The sequence below is a fragment of the Rattus norvegicus genome, chromosome 8, assembly GCF_036323735.1.
Source record: "Rattus norvegicus strain BN/NHsdMcwi chromosome 8, GRCr8, whole genome shotgun sequence".
Taxonomy (NCBI): domain Eukaryota; kingdom Metazoa; phylum Chordata; class Mammalia; order Rodentia; family Muridae; genus Rattus; species Rattus norvegicus.
The window spans coordinates 77,427,143-77,445,069 of record NC_086026.1 but is presented as its reverse complement, the minus strand read 5'-3'; the positions used below and the strand labels follow the sequence as shown (position 1 = coordinate 77,445,069).

The 17,927-nt window shown below is 41.5% G+C and overlaps 1 protein-coding gene across 5 annotated transcripts in view; it reads right to left on the bottom strand.

Moving 5' to 3' along the window:
- Positions 1–17,927, bottom strand: part of Vps13c (vacuolar protein sorting 13 homolog C) — a 173,511-nt gene that overhangs the window by 87,940 nt on the left and 67,644 nt on the right. For all 5 annotated transcript variants that reach the window (XM_056984521.2, XM_056984523.2, XM_063266344.1 and 2 more), the window contains 12 exons: positions 17,742–17,859; positions 14,532–14,661; positions 13,172–13,250; positions 12,403–12,542; positions 10,113–10,266; positions 7,484–7,563; positions 5,924–5,983; positions 5,284–5,443; positions 3,893–4,009; positions 2,482–2,585; positions 2,130–2,297; positions 1,365–1,669 (listed from right to left, as the gene is read on the bottom strand). In XM_056984521.2, the coding sequence (XP_056840501.1) occupies positions 1,365–1,669; positions 2,130–2,297; positions 2,482–2,585; positions 3,893–4,009; positions 5,284–5,443; positions 5,924–5,983; positions 7,484–7,563; positions 10,113–10,266; positions 12,403–12,542; positions 13,172–13,250; positions 14,532–14,661; positions 17,742–17,859 (1,615 nt within the window). The remainder of the gene's footprint in view (positions 1–1,364; positions 1,670–2,129; positions 2,298–2,481; positions 2,586–3,892; positions 4,010–5,283; positions 5,444–5,923; positions 5,984–7,483; positions 7,564–10,112; positions 10,267–12,402; positions 12,543–13,171; positions 13,251–14,531; positions 14,662–17,741; positions 17,860–17,927) is intronic.

Below are 17,927 nucleotides of genomic sequence, written 5' to 3'. Positions count from 1 at the left end.
CCTTCAGTCAACAATGGGCCACATCTACCTGAGTGTTCTGCTAAAATGATGAAGCAGAAAAGGTCCTACTGCTTGGAGACCAAGCACCTGTCACAAAGTCATTCTGCAGTACATTTACTCCCCTGTTTGTGGAGAAAGTGGTATAGCCACACCTCCCAGATTACCCAGCAGACACACAACACCCAGACAAGTCTACTCATCGAGAGTATAGTGTTCAGGCCGTTATGTAGAGTGAATTATGTTTCACAAGATGATAAATGACTCCATTGGCTGTTTCCCCATTGACTATACTATCTACAATTTTAGACTCTCCTCTTCCTACTTGTAAGAAAAATTCACCATAAAAAAAAAGTGGGGGTTGGGGATTTAGCTCAGTGGTAGAGGGCTTACCTAGGAAGCGCAAGGCCCTGGGTTCAGTCCCCAGCTCCAAAAAAAAGAACCAAAAAAAAAAAAAAAAAAAAGTGGCATCTTATGCTCGCAGCCAACTCATCCATGTCACATGTATGTCTTGGCTGCATTGAGCCATGCAGAAGGACTGACCTAGGCTGATGACAATCACAGTGGCAGCCTCAAAATGACCCCGTCACTGACAGGGCCTTCCTCCAAGTGCGTGCTTGTGGTTAAGCAGAGGGCAGCAGTGTATCTGCTGGTACTGAGACTTAAAGACACCACAGGGAAGGAGCACAGCACAGGAAATGAGGAAATCAGAAAGCATGTCTGTCACTGAGGCATTTCAGAAAGCTCCTATGGGGTTCTCTATAACTTTTTTTATTTTGAATAATTAAATTGCCTTTGGTGAGATGAAAATCATTTTTAAATCTTTTTGTGTCCTCACATGAGTACTGAGGACACAGTATTACACAGCTACCAAAATCTGTAAGCTCACTAAAGTCAGAAGTCACCAGGTTCTCCTTCAGCATGGCCGAACTGCTATTACAAGTAAAGATCTACTACTGTAGAAACCACCTCAAGAGCAGAGGGCCCAAATAAACGCCATGTGTGATTCCAGGAGTGGAGAGAGGGAATAGATCAAACTCCCAGACATCTGCCTATTCCTATCTCCCAAGTGCCGAAACTAAAGGTATACATCCCTATACCTGGCTAAGATTTCTATTCTCAATGGTTAGCAACCACTGTTTCGGACAGTAATATATACATATTTTAAAACATGTAAGGAAAAAAAATTAAACAAATTGGTAGCTCTACATGAAGGATGTGTAAACACACATGCACTCCAGCTGATCAGAAATTAGAGTTCTTTGTAACTTTTTACATCAGAAAATGGTTCTTTATTAAAGAAACTGTTATAAAAATACCATGAGAAATTAGTACATGCTTCTTAGCACAGCTCTGAACATACATACCTACAGAGTTTCAGTTTTGTGAGCTGCACTTTCATTTTGTCAATCACTGGAGGATTAACAGCATCTTCTCCAGACACCAGACTGAACTGATTGTGAACTCTAATGAGCCCAAGATCTACCACAACAGCATTGGTGGAGAGAGAGGACTGTGGAATGACAATGACTGGTGCTTTCAAATCAATATCGACAGAAACGCGGAAGCTCCTCTGGGCAAGATCCTTCACGCTTGTGGCCGCCTTTTCCGCAGCCTGGGCCGTGGCAGCACTCAGGGCCTCTTTGGCCACCTGGAAATTGTTCAGGAAGCTCTGTGGATGATATGTAGAAAGGACGTTCAGAAGCAGGGACATCTGTGAATCAGCCTACCTTCTGCTAACACACATGCAATTTCCTCCTAGGGTCCTTAGAGTTGATCCCTATTCTCCTAGTGAACGGAAGGAGCTGAGGAAGGCCATCCTCAGTCACACACACTGCCCAGCTTTCAGTAGTGATCCCTCACTAAGCAGTGTAGGGGTGAGCACATTGTCAACACTCTGGCACTCAGACAGTTAGCTTCTGTGTGTTCTAGAAAACTAATTTCAACCACAGACAAAAACCATTCAATGATTTGCATTTCAAGAGTTAAGAGAGGGCTTTTGGCTACAACTTTCCTACATAAACACCAGGCGCAATCAAAACATCCACCACCTAAAACCCAGAGTTTACAACAGATACAATCACAGCCCTTGGCTTCTCAGGGAAATGTAGACATATAAACAGTGACTTTACCAGCAGTGACATAAGGAATTTATGAAGGTAGACAATTTGAATACAGCCAACATGCAGTGCCACCACGCCATCCACAGTGGACATGTCAGTGTAGGAATCCCCTTCAGTAGCATCCGGATACAAATCCAGGTTAAAGCGAAAAACTTCATTTCCAACTATGGATACAGCCTGAAAAACCAGAAATGTGAATGTACTCTGCCCAAAAAATAATCACAAAACAAAGCCCTAGTCAGAAAAGGCCTGAAATTATAATCTTCATAGAAATGCATTTAATTTTTTAAAATAACATATTTTAAAATAAAGTTTCTATGTAATAGTAAAAACTAGTAACTATGCATCCCGTGTCACGTACTTTCTTATGAACTGTTTTTGGGTCAACATCTGTGACAATAATGTTTTCCAGTCTGGCAAAAAGTGACTGCTTCTTTGACTGAAGAGAAAGGGAAGAATCGAGACCTGAAAAAAATGAATTATTATAATTTTTACAAATATAACATAAATATTTCACTATGATTTGTGGATATACAGAATGTCTAAACTCACATTAGTAAAATTCCTGTTAAGTACTTTTAGTTTTCTAAATAACAAGCTTATATCTTGGTTAAGATTGAATTATATAAGCCCTACCCTTACTAAGGAACAGCTGGCAGCAGATTGGTGAGAAAGAATCATTGTTCTTTGGGAGTGTGACCGCTGGCAGGTCACCCATGCTCCCAAGGGCAGCCTCACATCCACGCACACTCAGGCAGCACTACTGGGACTTAGTGGGTAACTAAGAATAATGTAGAGCCATGAAGTGGGGAGAGGTCATGTGGGGAGGACCTGAGCGGAGCTCCAGTGGGAAAATGGTGGTAGGTATGACCGTCGCTCCTAGGATGCGTGTATGAAATCCTCAAAAAATAGAAGAAACAGAAAAATACATGAAATATCATTTTCCTATGATACTGAAAAGATTCTTATTATCTTGATATCCTATTATTTATTTAATAAAGTGGCAAAATATAAAAAACAATAAAATATAATATAATTACATAAATTTCAGTTCCCTGGGAAGAAATGCAGTACCAAGAAACCATTTCAGGATAAGTAAGCATAAAATACATTTTTATACCTGACAGACATTAAGTCATCTATGTGAAGACTGTGTTGGCTCGTTTTATGTCAGTTTGACATGAGCTAGCACCACTTGAGGAGAGGGACTCTCAAGTCAGAAAGCGTGTCCGTAAGACTAGCTTGTAGGTACGTCTGTGGTGCACTGCCTTAATTAGAGATTGGTGTGTATAGCCCACAGTGTGTGGTGCCTAGAGCAGTGCTCCTGGGTTGCAAAAGAAAGTAGGCTGGGCGAGCCATGAGGGCCACAGTACACAGTATTCTTCTTCGCAGTTCCTGTCCTGCATTTCTGAGATGACGGACTGATGTGGAAGTATAGACTGAAATCCACCCTCCCCTCCCAGGCTTTGGTTGGTCCTGGTGTTCACCACAGCAGAAAATGCCCTGCCTGAGAGGAAGGCCACTAAAGTTTTGTGAACAAAGTTTATATAGGTAGTAGGGGTGTTCCCAATTTGGAAAGGAAAGAAGGAAACAACTACACTAGCCAGAATTCAGGCATCATCTGATCCTGAGCTTCCAGTTCAGCTACACCCTGCAACTGTTTCAGTTCAGAGCCCTCTTGATGTAACACTGCAGAAAGACAAAGAGAAGAAGGGAAGAGGGGGGGGGGGATGCTTAGCGTTAAACAACTGCTAAACACTGTGACACTTTACCTTGTATCTTGATTTCAGCAATATTGCTCTTCTCATCACAGACCGTGACACAGAAAGCATTCAGTTTGGCGAACAGCCTGAAGCCAATCACGTCACTATCTCTAGAGGGCACCATCACTAAAAATAAAGCAATGGATTCTAGTAAGCTAAACCCTACAGAAGTTTCCTCATATACTTTATATGAGTATAAAATATTTATAAAATATAAACTACGTGTTATACAAACCACATACATACAAAAACAAAAAGTCTAAAGTACATAGAACATAAAATTCAAAAAAGTAATGTGCCTAAAGTCACACAGCTTTAAGTAATATGATCAGAACATGAACTAAGTTCTTTTGGATTCAAATTCTAGAGATTCTCAACAATGACATGCTGTCTTTGGGGTGCTAGAGAAATGGATCAAAGAACTGGGATCCCAGCACCCATATGGTGACTCACAACCATCCATCACTTAGTTCCAAAAGATCCAACGCCCTCTTCTGAACTACATAAGCACTGCACACATGTAGTATATATACATACATGTAGACAGAACACTCAACACATATAAAATAAGAATTTTTTAAAAACACTAATAGTCCCTGCCTTCATCTCTGGTCTCTTTCCTCAAAGGCTGTCCTGAGAGTCCTTTCAGAGTCACGAGGATGGGAAGAAGGACTCAGCACACACATGGGTTTTCCTCTAGTAACACTCCAAAAGCAATCCCCAGCCATAAGAAGAAAAAGTTTCTTAAAACAGTAGTATTGATTATATTTCTCTCTCTCTCTCTCTCTCTCTCTCTCTCTCTCTCTCTCTCTCTCTCTCTCTCTGTGTGTGTGTGTGTGTGTGTGTGTGTGTGTGTGATGCTTTATTTTTTTGAATCAAGGACTTTCTATGCCACCTACCCAAACTGTCCTGGAAATCATGATCCTCCTGCCTCCGCCTCCCAAGAACTGAACTGTGAGTATATTTTACTGCGAATCCACTACCCCTGCTTTATGCACCAGGTGATTCAATTGAGGAAAACCCTGGTGACCAGAGATTTGTCTGTTTGCTTACTGAAACTGCTTTGAACTAGAATGGAATAGTATGGTTCTGACTTTCACCAACAGATAAATCCAATAACAGTTTCATAATCTACCGGCATTATTAGGGGAGTAATGCACTGGGTGTGTCTTTGCAGGGCGTGGCTTATCTTTAGACCACCTCTGTCTGTCTGCCTCCTATACACCTCAATCGCTACCCTAAGCTTCATCGTGCTCTGCCTGGCAACACACAGGCTCAGAAGAAACAGAACCAAGTGTCCATGGACTGACATCTCTGCAACTAAAAGCAAAACCAATCTTTGCTCCTTCAATATCATCTTCTTGGGTGTCTGCCATGGAGAACACTGATTACCCTCATACCTTTCTGCAGGGGAGAGTTCTTTTGTTTCTCAGTTATGGTCTGCACCTCCTTGGCCACACCCGCATTCTGACTGTCTGATGGGATGACAGTTGTCAGGTAGTTAAGAGAAGACAGAAGAGCTTGTGTTTGTAGCAACAGATTCAAAGATGAAAAGGCCACCTGAAAGTGTTTTACAAAGAAAATTAGTTCTTTTCCAGTTGCCATCTGTGGTCTCAGCAAAGGCTGCCTCCAAGACAGGAAAGGGAAAGAGAGAAAGAGAAAAGCCCATGACACCCTGATGTAGGAATATAGAGACAGCAAATGACACCTACACACTCAAGGACACAGGAGTGCATCAGAGTAACTAACTACTCCATTCCCAAACAAAATGGTCACAGAGCCAATAACTGCCTCCCGTCCATCTGCACAGTCAACATGTAACTGGCTTCCTGGATCTTCAATAGGCAATTGTGATTATAGAATATGCCAAATTTTAGTATGAAGCTCCTGAATCACAGTGGGCTACCACATCCAGATGTGATTCCAAACGTGGTATTCATGGCATCTAAGCTGAAGGAGCAGAAATATGAACACAGGCTCAAGTATGAAGTGAGCGGGTTATTTTCAAGTAAGATACATTGCTTTAGTAAAACTTCTTACCTTAACAGTTTGTTCAGTTTTTTCGAAAGTTGTTTGAAAACTAGGCCCATTCCTATCAACCTGAAAAAGTAAAAGTTCCAAAGAAGGAATTAAGAGCAAAGTACATTTTTATAATTTCTGTCTCTTTGTCTCTGTCTCTGTCTCTGTGTGTGTGTGTGTGTGTGTGTGTGTGTGTGTGTGTGTGTGTGTGTGTACGCATACATGGGCATGCTTATGTGGAGAGAGATGGAGAAAGAGAAGGGGGGAAGTGGGAAGGGAGGGAGAAGGCGGGGGAGAGAGAACACACACTGTGGTGGTTTGAATGACAACTGCCCCAAAGGCTCACATATTTGAATGCTTCATCCCCAGTTGGTGGAAGTTTTGGGAAAGAATTAGAAGGTGTGGCCCTGTGAAGGAAATGTGTCACTGAGAGCAGGCTTTGAGGTTTCAAATACCACACCATTCTCAGTTAGCTCTGTGCTTCCTATTTACAGATGAGGATATCAGCTCCTAGCTAACGCTCCTGCACCATGCCTGCCTTCCTACTGCCCAGCTCTCAGCCATGATGGTCATGCATTCAAGCCTTGAGAATTGTGAGCCCCAAATTAAGTGTTTTCTTTCTAAGTTGCCTGAGCTGTGGTGTCTGATCACAGCATAGGTCACAAAGACAACCTTATATCATGTCTTATTTTAAAATTACACATGCTCTATTTTTCATAACAGTGCCAAGTGTTCTTATTAAGCATGGAGGAACATGAATTCCCTCAGGGAATTAAAAAGATAAAGACGAGGAGAGAACATGTAAGGGTCCCCTCACCCGCCCACCATCTGATGCTAGTACCACTCTACAAAGCTCAGCTCAATCTATGGTGAGAAAAGCACCAGTCTTTCACAAATCCAAGCTCCGCTGTGTGGGGTCTTTGTTCTAAGTCAAAAAACTTATCTCTCATCATAACCACTCCCTGGACTAAGTTCTGTCCTTTGGGAACAAAGAGAAAAGGCGAACTCTGAAGACTGCCTCCCATGAGCAGCTTTCTGCCCTGGCCACTTTGCCAACCTCTCTACAACCATTCTGCTCTGTGCTTTTCCTTAGATGTTTGTTTGGACATCTCTCTCTTCTAACTTAAAATCACTGGGAAAAGCAACTTCTACTTCAATCCAAGTGTCCATCAGCAGAGACATTCCATAACCCTTGCAGACAGAACAAAGAGTCAGGGATCACTAGAACAAAGGTGAACAGCACCAATTCCTTCTGTCCCGTTCACTGTCAGTTCCTCCCCAGTCCTGGCAGATCTCTCTCAACTCAATCTAATTCCACTTTCCTTTTTTAATGTAGTAACTCAACTAACTGCCACCTGCTTTTACCAGGAGTGTAGTGTACGAGTATGACCCAGAAACAGAAGAGCACTGGGCTCTGCCTCTGGGTTAGCAGTCCATAGCTTTGTAATATCCCTGCTCTCAATGAAAGCAGAAGGCTAGGAGCAAGTAACTCTGCAGAGATCTACTCCTTACACAGTCATTCTCTCTCCAGGGGTACAGTGTGGGGTTCAGACAGCTATGTCATCTTCCTGTGGCCCTCACCTTAATGTACTCCACTTTTAAAAGATCTAATCCAGGTCTGTCTGAAGAGCTGACCAAGTGAATTGGCTTCTTTCTGGATCCTAAAAGAGAGAGAGAAATGCAAATAAGTGGCTTTTATGAAATTTTAGAGGGCTCTACATGTCTTTGTCTAGTGGTGCTTTAAAAAAAAAATCTGTGTACATTGTCATGGCTATGAAGTAATGACATTACTGGTGAGGACATACGGCAGCTGAAACGCTGACCTTAGATTCCCAGATTACTTAGAACCCTTCACCTTTCACTTGCTTTCATACCATAATCAAAGTCAAAACTTAAAATATTCTTAAGGATGCCTGTGTATTTATAGGCAGCAGAATGAATCTGGAAATGTGAATTCTAAATCATCTCTGACCTTAACCCACAGCTATTTAACTTTCTCAACTACAAAATGGAGACAAGACTGGGATAATCTCTAGTAGATTCTTAAACCATTTTAAAATATTTTATTTATACTTACTGTACTGGCTGGTTTTGTGTGTAACTTGACACACGCTAGAGTTATCACAGAGAAATGTGCCTCCCTTGAGGAAATGCCTCCTCCATGAGATACAGCTGTAAGGCATTTTCTCAATTAGTGATCAAGGGGGGAGGGCCCAGCCCATTGTGGGTGGAGCCATCCCTGGGCTGGTAGTCCTGGGTTCTATAAGAAAGCAAGTTGAACAAGCCAGGGGAAGCAAGCCATAAGAAACATCCCTCTATGGCCTCTGCATTAGCTCCTGCCTCCTGCCCTGTGTGAATTCTGCCCTGACTTCTTTTGGTGATGAACAGCAATGTGGAAGTGTAAGCTGAATAAACCCTTTCCTCCCCAACTTGCTTCTTGGTCATGATGTTTTATGCTGGAATACAAACCCTAAGCCACTTAATAAACTCAAATAATTTAAAACAATGCCTTTGCTTAGACCTGGGGTTGTGGGGAAGAATATAGAAACCTTTTTTTTTTTTTTTTTTTTTTTTTTTTTGGAAAGAGAGGACGACAATTCAGTTTCTTTTGAATAGGCTTTGGAGATTTACAGCTGTAATCCCAGCCCTTGGGAGACAGAAGAGGATCCTTGTAGTATAGACCCACCTGGGGTCTATGGTGAGTTTGAGGCCAGCGTGGACAACAGAGTAAGACTTGGTTTCAAAGACTAAACAAACATCTCCTTTGAGCTCAAAACTACATCCTGTGTAGACACACAGAGGAAATGGCTCCCAAATCTGTGTAGGGAGAGCTGGCTCATCGACCACTGAATCACGCCCATGCCTCTCTCTTCATAGTCTGTAAATACTGACAGCTAGAAAGCCACTCCACCCCTAATCTTTGCCTTGTATAATTTTTTTTTTAGATTTATATGTGTGAGTGTTTTATTTTCATGTATATAAAACACTGTGTGTGTGCCTGGTGCCCTAGGAATTCAGAAGAAGAATTAGATCTCCTGGACCAGGAGTCACAGACAGTTGTAAGCTGCCATGTGGACGCTGAGAATCAAACCCAGGCACTCTCAATGGCTGAGCTATCTCACCAGGCCCCTCTCCAGTCTTAGCTGACACAAAGAAATAAACAGTCTAGATAGTTTATTGTTTATACTCATTACTAATGTCTATAATGTAAATTCTATCATAATCTATTACCTAAAAAAATTACCAACACGTAATTGGCGTTTATTTTGGTTTCAACTTTTTCTAAAAATCATAAAATGTCTTAATATTTGACTAAAGCATTAGGCAATCTTTGGAGGAATTTTAATGCTGCAGACTAATTCACTCATTCATGCCTCAAATATCTGCGCTCATAAGAAATACAGTAAAATGATGAACTATAGAATTAACAAGAGCATGGCCTTTGCATCTTCCGATTTCTATCACACTGTTTCCCTGCTGTGCAAAGACTCTACCACAGTGGTTCTCAGCCTGTGGGCTACAACTCTCTTCGCAGCGGTCACCCCAAACCATCAAAAAACACAGATATTACATGCAATGCATAACCATAGCAAAACTACAGTTACGAAGTAGCAACAAAAGCATTTTATGATTGGGGGTCATGACAACATAAGGAACTCTATTAAAGGAGTGCAGCATTAGGAAGGCTCTAACAGAAAACCCTTCAGTATCCTAAGACCAGGTTTGAACTCTAAAACCCATCATGAACAAGACAGAGGTGAGAGCATGTTTTGGGTTCCTTAGTCATTCTCTGCCTGTGAAATGGAAATGATGTTCCCCAATGTCAGTGGACTTTCCGAGGACATGAACCATAGTGGCTGAGGCTGCCAGACCCCAGAACCAGGCTTCAATGTCTCAGGCAGGACTCTGTCCCATAGAGTTGTTTGAACCTGGATGAACGATCAATCTGCATATTAGTGACATGTGAACTGAAGATGGCAAGACAGACGCCTCACAGCCATGTGTAGATTAGCTACATGCGAACTGAAGACAGTAACATGGATGCCTAATGGCCAGTGTTCTAGAGTTTAGTCTTCATAGAGTATTTACTGCACTGTGTTTACTGTACCCATCATAATGAAATGCAAATATTTCATTGTAAATGAGACCACTCTAGACACACAAGGGCACAATTTTTGCTAACCGTTGTTTCTATTTTCATGGCCGTTACCTTTAATTTCATGGTAATCCAAGCTGATTTTCCTCAAATAGGACACCGCAGTCAGGTCAAATGTCCTCATTGTTGCTTCTGTTCCTAACTGAGTGACATTAAATACTAGAATTGTCTCCTCTTCTTTCTGTTGTTTAGTGAGTTCCAAAACCACCTAAAAGTAATCCACAGGGCAGGGGAAGGTTGTTGGTAAGTCAAAGTCATTCTTAAAATGACAGAAGCAAAGTCCTTTCCCACATGCAGGGCACTGCAAGAGGGAAGACTCTAATCCCATCCTCACACCAGACGCAAAGACTAGGGTTACCCTCAAACTCTAGGATCAAGACTTAAAGCACATGCAAATAAGGATTGGATTCTTACCATATTTTTAATTAAAAAAAAAAAAACCTGATAGATTCTTCTGATACTAGCAAAAAGTAAGAGTGTTCATTCCCACAGTATTTAAATTGAATTTGGAAATGATAGCCAAAAATAATCAGCCAATAAAAAGATTAAAATATGTGTGGCAATTTTTAAAAGACATATAAGAATGATGTCAGGAGAATATCCTGTGTACTATATGAATGCATTGCCTGTCCATTGTAAAGCCTATGGCTTAGGCATGAGGTAAAGGTGAGACATCCAGGAGGCAGACGAGAACTCTGGGATGGAGACCAGCAGAAGGCTTGTCTAGGAGGATGTGAAGGGACGAATGCATGGTACCTGAACACAATTAGCCAGCCACTTAGAGACAGGTTAAAATCATGGGATTGTCTTAATTACGATCTAGTCAGAGTAGAGCCTAGCGATGTGGCCAAGGTATTTGTAAATATATTTTGAGTCTGAGTCTTATTTCTGGGAGCATGGGGATGGGAGGAAGAAGGGCCTAACTTCTACAAATAATGACGGCTGAGGTAGCACAACTGCAGCTGAAGAGAAGAGCAACCACCCTGAAGCTTTGAAGACAGGGCTCGAGAGCTCTCCTGGTATTGCCAGTCAAAGTGTGAAAAAAAAAACAAGCCAAAAGTCAAGGGTAGGAAACAGACCAAGAAAATACCAGTAAGACTACGATTTATCAGATCTGACATGATGATTTAGGAAAGGCTGTCATTCTAGAATATCAAAGTCAACCATGAACACCTCTGTATTGTTTTGTACTTTATCGTCAAGGTAATGAAAATTATTATAGGAATTTAGAACATAGAAAGGCAAAGTGGAGACAGAAAGGTGCAATCCCACCACCGTGGAGATGAGAGCTGTCATTTACAGAGCAAATGTACACTGGCAGCTAAAAGGAATCATATGCCTGGCACAGAGATCTCCTAATACCCCAAATATGCTGTGACCTTCTCATCCGGTTTTCTTTTCCTGTGTGTCTACTCCTTAGAAAGTCCTCAGGACTGAAGTTCGAGCCTCACAAGTTGTAAGCAAGATGTCCCCAGCTCTGTCTCCAGTCAATCCCGCCCCCTTTTTGGGGTTTGTTTTCTTTTGCTTTGTTTGCTATTTTGAAACAGGGTCTTGTTATGTTGACCAGGATTCCCTGTATCTCCCGCAGAAACTAAAGTTGTAATCCTCTTGTCTCAGCTTTCTTGATAACTAGAAATACAGGCCTACACTATCATGCTTGGCTTTCTACATGACTTCTTTCTTCACATTGGAATTTAGAAGCTCTGATGTCAAAATCAACAAAATGCTTTCAACTATCAATTAAAACCTACCCTTCTCTTATACAGGAGCCCTGACTAAGCCATCTATATTTTTTAAAGCAAAAAAAAAAAAAAGAAGAAGAAGAAAAAGTTTAGAAGTTTACAGTAGACATGCATGACGATGACCAATACTATTCAGCTAAAGGGGAAGTTACCCTGCATGTGACACACAGACCTATAATACAACCTCAGAACTCAGGAGGGTAAAGTAGGAGAAATGCCCCACATTCAAAGAGTGCCAAGGCTACAGAGTGAGATAGTGAGTTCAAGGCCAGCCTGGAATCCACAGCCCAAGTCTAGCTTTAAAAAAATGAAAAGAGCTGGGGGAGGGGGGCAATATATACATCCATACATAAAAACAGAAATCTTATGCAGAAATCCTAATTAAGACCTGAGTTTTTCCAGAATAGATTACACACACTGATTCCCCCTTAAACCATTTTTAAAAATGATTTCCATGGATTTGAAACTATGTGTACATTTGTGTAACTCACATGTATCAGCTAGTAGAAACTAGAACACACGTTTTTAATGTACTTGAAGCTGAGGTCAGCTCCCAGTACAGAAGACAGACAAAAACCATGCCCATGAACAGAGACACATACCTCTTTAATCTCAAACTTGAGCAAGAGAGTAACCAGCTCCTCATTGGGAACCTCAGCAGCTTTTCTCAGTTCTGAGGCTTTGACAGGTCTAGCGGCCTGCGAGTCTCCGTCCTCAGCATCAAAGTACTCATCATCAGACTCTAAGGGACAGAGACACATGTTAACCCAGACAGCCACCACTGAGAACCCACACAGACACTGAGCCTAGATCTAACAGTAAACTCCGTCCATGCCTAGAACTTCCACATTCAGACACTAAACTTAAGCCAAACTTATTTTTCACTTTAGTTTATTCGCTCAATGTCCAGTAAAATATTTACTGGGCATCATCTATCATTATCAAGGTGTGACCACCACAATGGACACCAGACTGGCCAGGCCTTAACTTGTTAGATTCATCTTGTGTCTACCACGTTGACATTCTATATTCTGATCTGAAATTGTAAGGCATCACTTAGCCCTGGTTAGAGAGAAGTAGTACAGAGAAATATAATAACTTAAATGAATCTTTGGAAAACACAGTCGAGTCCCACTACTGCCCTTTGAAAAAACAAACAAAAAACAACAACAACAATGAACAACTCTTCATTTATCCAACTGTGAGATGTGAGCATCAGCGAATAAAACGCCCTGAGGTCAGTGTTTGTTGGCAGCACAGCTAGAGCGGCGTTCTTGAGCCTCCTTACTCTCCGTAAACACCCTCACTACCTCGCTACGTAACAACCTGTAGGCTTAGTGTCACAGAGAAACAGCACGTTCCCATCTTCACCTGATTCCACTCCATCTAGCAACAGTGAAGTCCCAAGAAGAACTTTCGTCCCACCTGAAAGAACAGGAATCGAGGCTACCTAGCAAAGAATGCAAATATTTTTAATACATGCTGATAAGAAGGATTAAACAACACAGGTGACACCTGTGTATACTGAAAACATACAAGGTTAGATAAAGGAAGATCTAAAGAAAAGTATCTCTACAAACATCACAGCCAAATCTTCAAAAAGCTCAAACAACCACGTAACGGTCGGCTGGAACCTGCAATTATCAAAATTACTCCCCACATTTATAAAGATACAATTATGCACAAATCAAGGAATAGGTCTGTATCCTCCTGTATCACTTAGTTATTGTGGATAACAATATAAAAATACACATTTATCATAGGACCCTTGAAAATGGCATCATTAGCTTTCTCGAACTTCTTTTCTAAGCAAGTAGAAATCCAATATTTATTTTGGATTAAATAAGCTATAAAGATTAGTAAAGTGATCTAGAACATTTAAGACTCACTAAAAAAGGACAATCTCAACTTGAAAGTTTATTTTCACACTTATTTTAAAGCTTTGTATTTCTAGTTCTATATAAGGTACAGTTTACAAATTGTTGGGCCCACCCACCCCTGCCCCTGCATAGCTGTAGTCATTTTGTCCCACGCTTGCCAGCTCTTTCCTTTTGTTGCTGTAATATGCCCGCCAGTCATTGACAACAGAACAACTTGACTCTGAGCAAGGTCATGCTGGCACACACCCTGTTATATCCTATCTGGGGTTTGCTAATCTTAGATTCTACAAAGCTTTATGTAGGGCCCATCAAATTAAAGGTCAATATGAACTACTAGGTCTAAAATGACTTGAGTCAGAGCTGACCACTGGGCAGCACTTCCTGCACTTGCGTATGAGCTAACTGTGGTTTTAGCAGCTTTAGCTTTATAAGCTGTAGAGAAAGATGTTCAAGGTTGTAGCCTCAGCCCCCAAATTCTGAGCTATGGCCCCGATCGACTGTTCAGTCTTAGGGTGTGCATTCAATAAACCATCTCTGTCTGACTAAGATCAGTATTTGTGTGGTTTGTGGGTGACTTGAACCCCAACACAAACGTGGACATATTCCTTTCATGTCTGTTGCTTTCTAGTTTTGTTTGTTTATAGAGACAGCATCTCACTATGTGGCCCTACCTGGGCTGCAACTTGCTGTGTAGAGAGAGCAGGCTGGCCTTGAAATCAGACTGTCTCTGCACCATGAAACCAGGCCCCATCCTTGTGGTTAGAAAGCCTGTCCTCAAACAATCACCACTACTCAGAAAGTGTTGTTTTCTAGATATCGACTTGGCATTTCCTCCACAGTCACACACTCACCTGTCTCTCTGGAGATTGCGTGGATGACTTCTGTGGCAAGGGTATACTGTTAATCAAACACAGCGCATCTCTTATCTTCTGGTCGGAAATCCTCACATGCATCAGAGGCAGCCCTCCTGACACTTTAAATCTAAGAACACAATTTGACAGTGAGGTCTCAGGGAGGGGAAGGGAATGACAGGGTGAAGTCAGCGATTAGCCGTCCATGTTTCCATCTCATTACACTTGGACAGCACTCTTAAGAAGGGAAAGTTCTCTGTGAACCAATTTTCCAGACCTTCTAAAACATAACGTTTTTTTTTAAGATTTATTCATTTATTTTATGTATGCGAGTACGCTGTACCTGTTTTCAGACACACCAGAAGAGGGCAGCAGATTCCATTACAGATGGTTGTAGCCATCATGTGGTTGCTGGGAAAACTCAGCACCTCTGGAAGAGGAGCCAGTGCTCTTAACCGCTGAGCCATCTCCCCAGCCCCAAAATCTAACTTTCTTAAACAAACCAGTGGTTGTCAACCTGTGGATCATGACCCCTTTTGGGGATCTAGGGATCCTTTCACAGGGTTTGCCTAAGCCAATCAGTAAGTACAGATATTTGCATTACAATTCATAATGGTAGCAAAGCTGAAGTTACAAAGTAGCAAGAAAAACAAATGTATGTCTGGGAGTCAGCACTACCTAAGGGACTGTATTAAAGAGTCACAGCATTAGGAAGGCTGAGAGCCACTGCAGCAAATGTTTTTGAAATTAACTTTTTTAAAAACAAGGTCTCACTATGTAGTCCCATGTGGCCTGGAACTTGCTATGAAATCAGGCTGGCCTCTCCTCTCAGACTTTCTGCCTCCCAGAGGTTGTGATTTGGGGAGGGCACCACAGACAGCCTGAAGTTCATTAATGAATTATGAAAGTTCTATTGAACACAATTTTTTACTATTAAAAGTCAAAACCACAATATATATTTTACTTCTTAGCATCAAAGATTTCTTTCTATTAATATCAAGTGTCTGCGTCATCGTTCTTTACCGCCTTGCCTTGCCCTGCTCTGCTTATCCAGAGCACTGGGCAGCGCCTGACATGTGACGTGTGCACTTATTTCCTGTCCCTTCAGATTGCAATGCAAGCTCCCTGAGGTCACGTTCTGCTCTGAGGGTCCAATCTGCTTCTACCACCCTGTGCCTTCTGGCTCATCTGCCTTCTGGCCACTGCTTAATTGTCTGTCTTACACAACATGGCCACCTCCTGTCTTTCTCATTGCTGTCTTGACCACAACTCTCACAAGCTCGTTCAGCTTACTCTCTGGCTACCTGGCTAAACTGTGACCAGCTCAAGCTGGCAGACACCTAATTCTTAAATAGGCTCCTGGCATTCAATACAATTTATTTAAGTCAAACTCTTAGTACTGTCTCTACTAGAAAAAAGAAAAGTAGCAGAGGACTGACTTATCTGCCATCACTGGGAGGGGAGCCCTTTGGTCCTGTGGAGGCTTGATGACCCAGGATAGGAGAATGCTAGGGCACTGAGGCAGAAGTAGGAGTTGGGGGAGCACCATCATAAGGGCAGGGGGTTGGGAGGAAGTGATAGAGGGCTTGTAGAGGGGAAACTGGGAAGGGGGATGACATCGGAAATGTAAATAAATAAAATAACCAATAAAAATACTTTCATTTTTAAAAAAGTATGTAATTCATGACCTTCTACAAAGCTATGATGAAATGCAGAAAAACTCAGAGTATGCAGAAAAATTATAATAAACCCAGAGTGGAAAACATGACGATAAAGAATTAAAACAAATGAGAAGTAACTGAACCCAAAAGCTGGCCTATCAGGAAAGGGATGCAAAGGCACTACTGCCTATCCAGAATGAGAAAGCCAGCATCTACAAGCTGTCCTTGATGTAGGTAGAGAAGATGGGCACTTTTTACAACTCGACTTCCATGCTGGTCAAATTCAAACACACAATGCTCACCTAGAACACTTTCAACATAGCTCACGGTCATTTACAAAAACATCAAGAATCTTGAAATACTCTCTAAAAGAAAACTACAGGCCTAGAACACGTTAAAACCACGAAGGATCTACAGACACAACATTCAAGCAACCACATGGTAAATCTGAATCATACTAAAAGAAGCCAAACAACAACAACAAAAAAAAAAAAAAAAAAAAAAGCTATACCTTAATGATTTCATTCATTGAAAATTCTAGAAAATTCTACCAACTCTTCTGGATCAAAGAACAGACCAAGGAAAGAAGTCGGAACAGGAAAGAGAGAATGTAGAGTCAAGGAAGCTTCTGCAGGTGCCGGACATGTTATGTCAACTGCAGTGATGAGCTCATGGAGACACGGACAACGTATTAAATGACGTCCACCGAGTGTCAGTTAAACCTCAGTGAAGCTGCCTTTCGGAAGACAGTGTAACAATTTCATGAGACTATACTAACCTCACAATCTAGCTTCTATTTCTTTATTCCTTTAAGACATTTCTCAAGATTGGAAGTGGTTTCATGACCAAAAAAAAAAAAGCTAACTTCCTTTGAAATTTTTATTTCACTGATACTAAGTCTTGATGTTCATACACTCAGAATCTCAGATAGCCAATAGCTATACAATGTAAAAAAATCTAAATATGAATTCTGAAATAAGAGAGTCAGCATGTCTTAGTCTATTGCTATAATGAACACAATGACCAAAAGTAACTTGGTGGAAAAAGGGTTTATTTGGCTTACACTTCTACATCATGGTTCATCACTGAAGTTAGGACAGAGCCTCAAGCAGGGCAGGAGCCTGGAGTCAGGAGCTGATGCAGAGGCCATGGAGGAGGCTGCTTACTGGCTTCCTCATCATGGTTGCTCAGCCTACTGTCTTATAGAATCCAGGACCAGCAGCCCAGGTGGGCTGGGCTATCCCACATCAACCACTGATTAAGAAAATACTCTAAAGGCTTACCTACAGCACAATCTTAGGAGTCATTCTCTCACTTGAGGTTGTCTCCTCTCAGATGACTATAGCTTGTGTCAACCTGACATAAAACCAACCAGCCAGCACTACAGACTCTACAAGCATTTTCTTTACAATCTGTTTGTGTTATTAGACAGCATTGTCACTGTTTTTCCCTCTCCCACATACATCTACCTCTGTTTCCTTAAACTTCAGTAGGTGATACAGGTGCAAAGTCCTTATTCATTTCTAAAACAAGAGACAATCACACTTACCTGGCCATTCTCACATCCTTTTCCACCATTGCCTTGGCCAACTCAACATGAATATCCATGGGCTGCAGTATGTGCATAGTTGATGGGTGCTGGAATCTACACTTTTTCCAATTTTCCCCTTTAAAAATAAAAATTTAGATATTAATTAACTTCAAAAATAATCAATTCTTTACAAAACCACTCTAC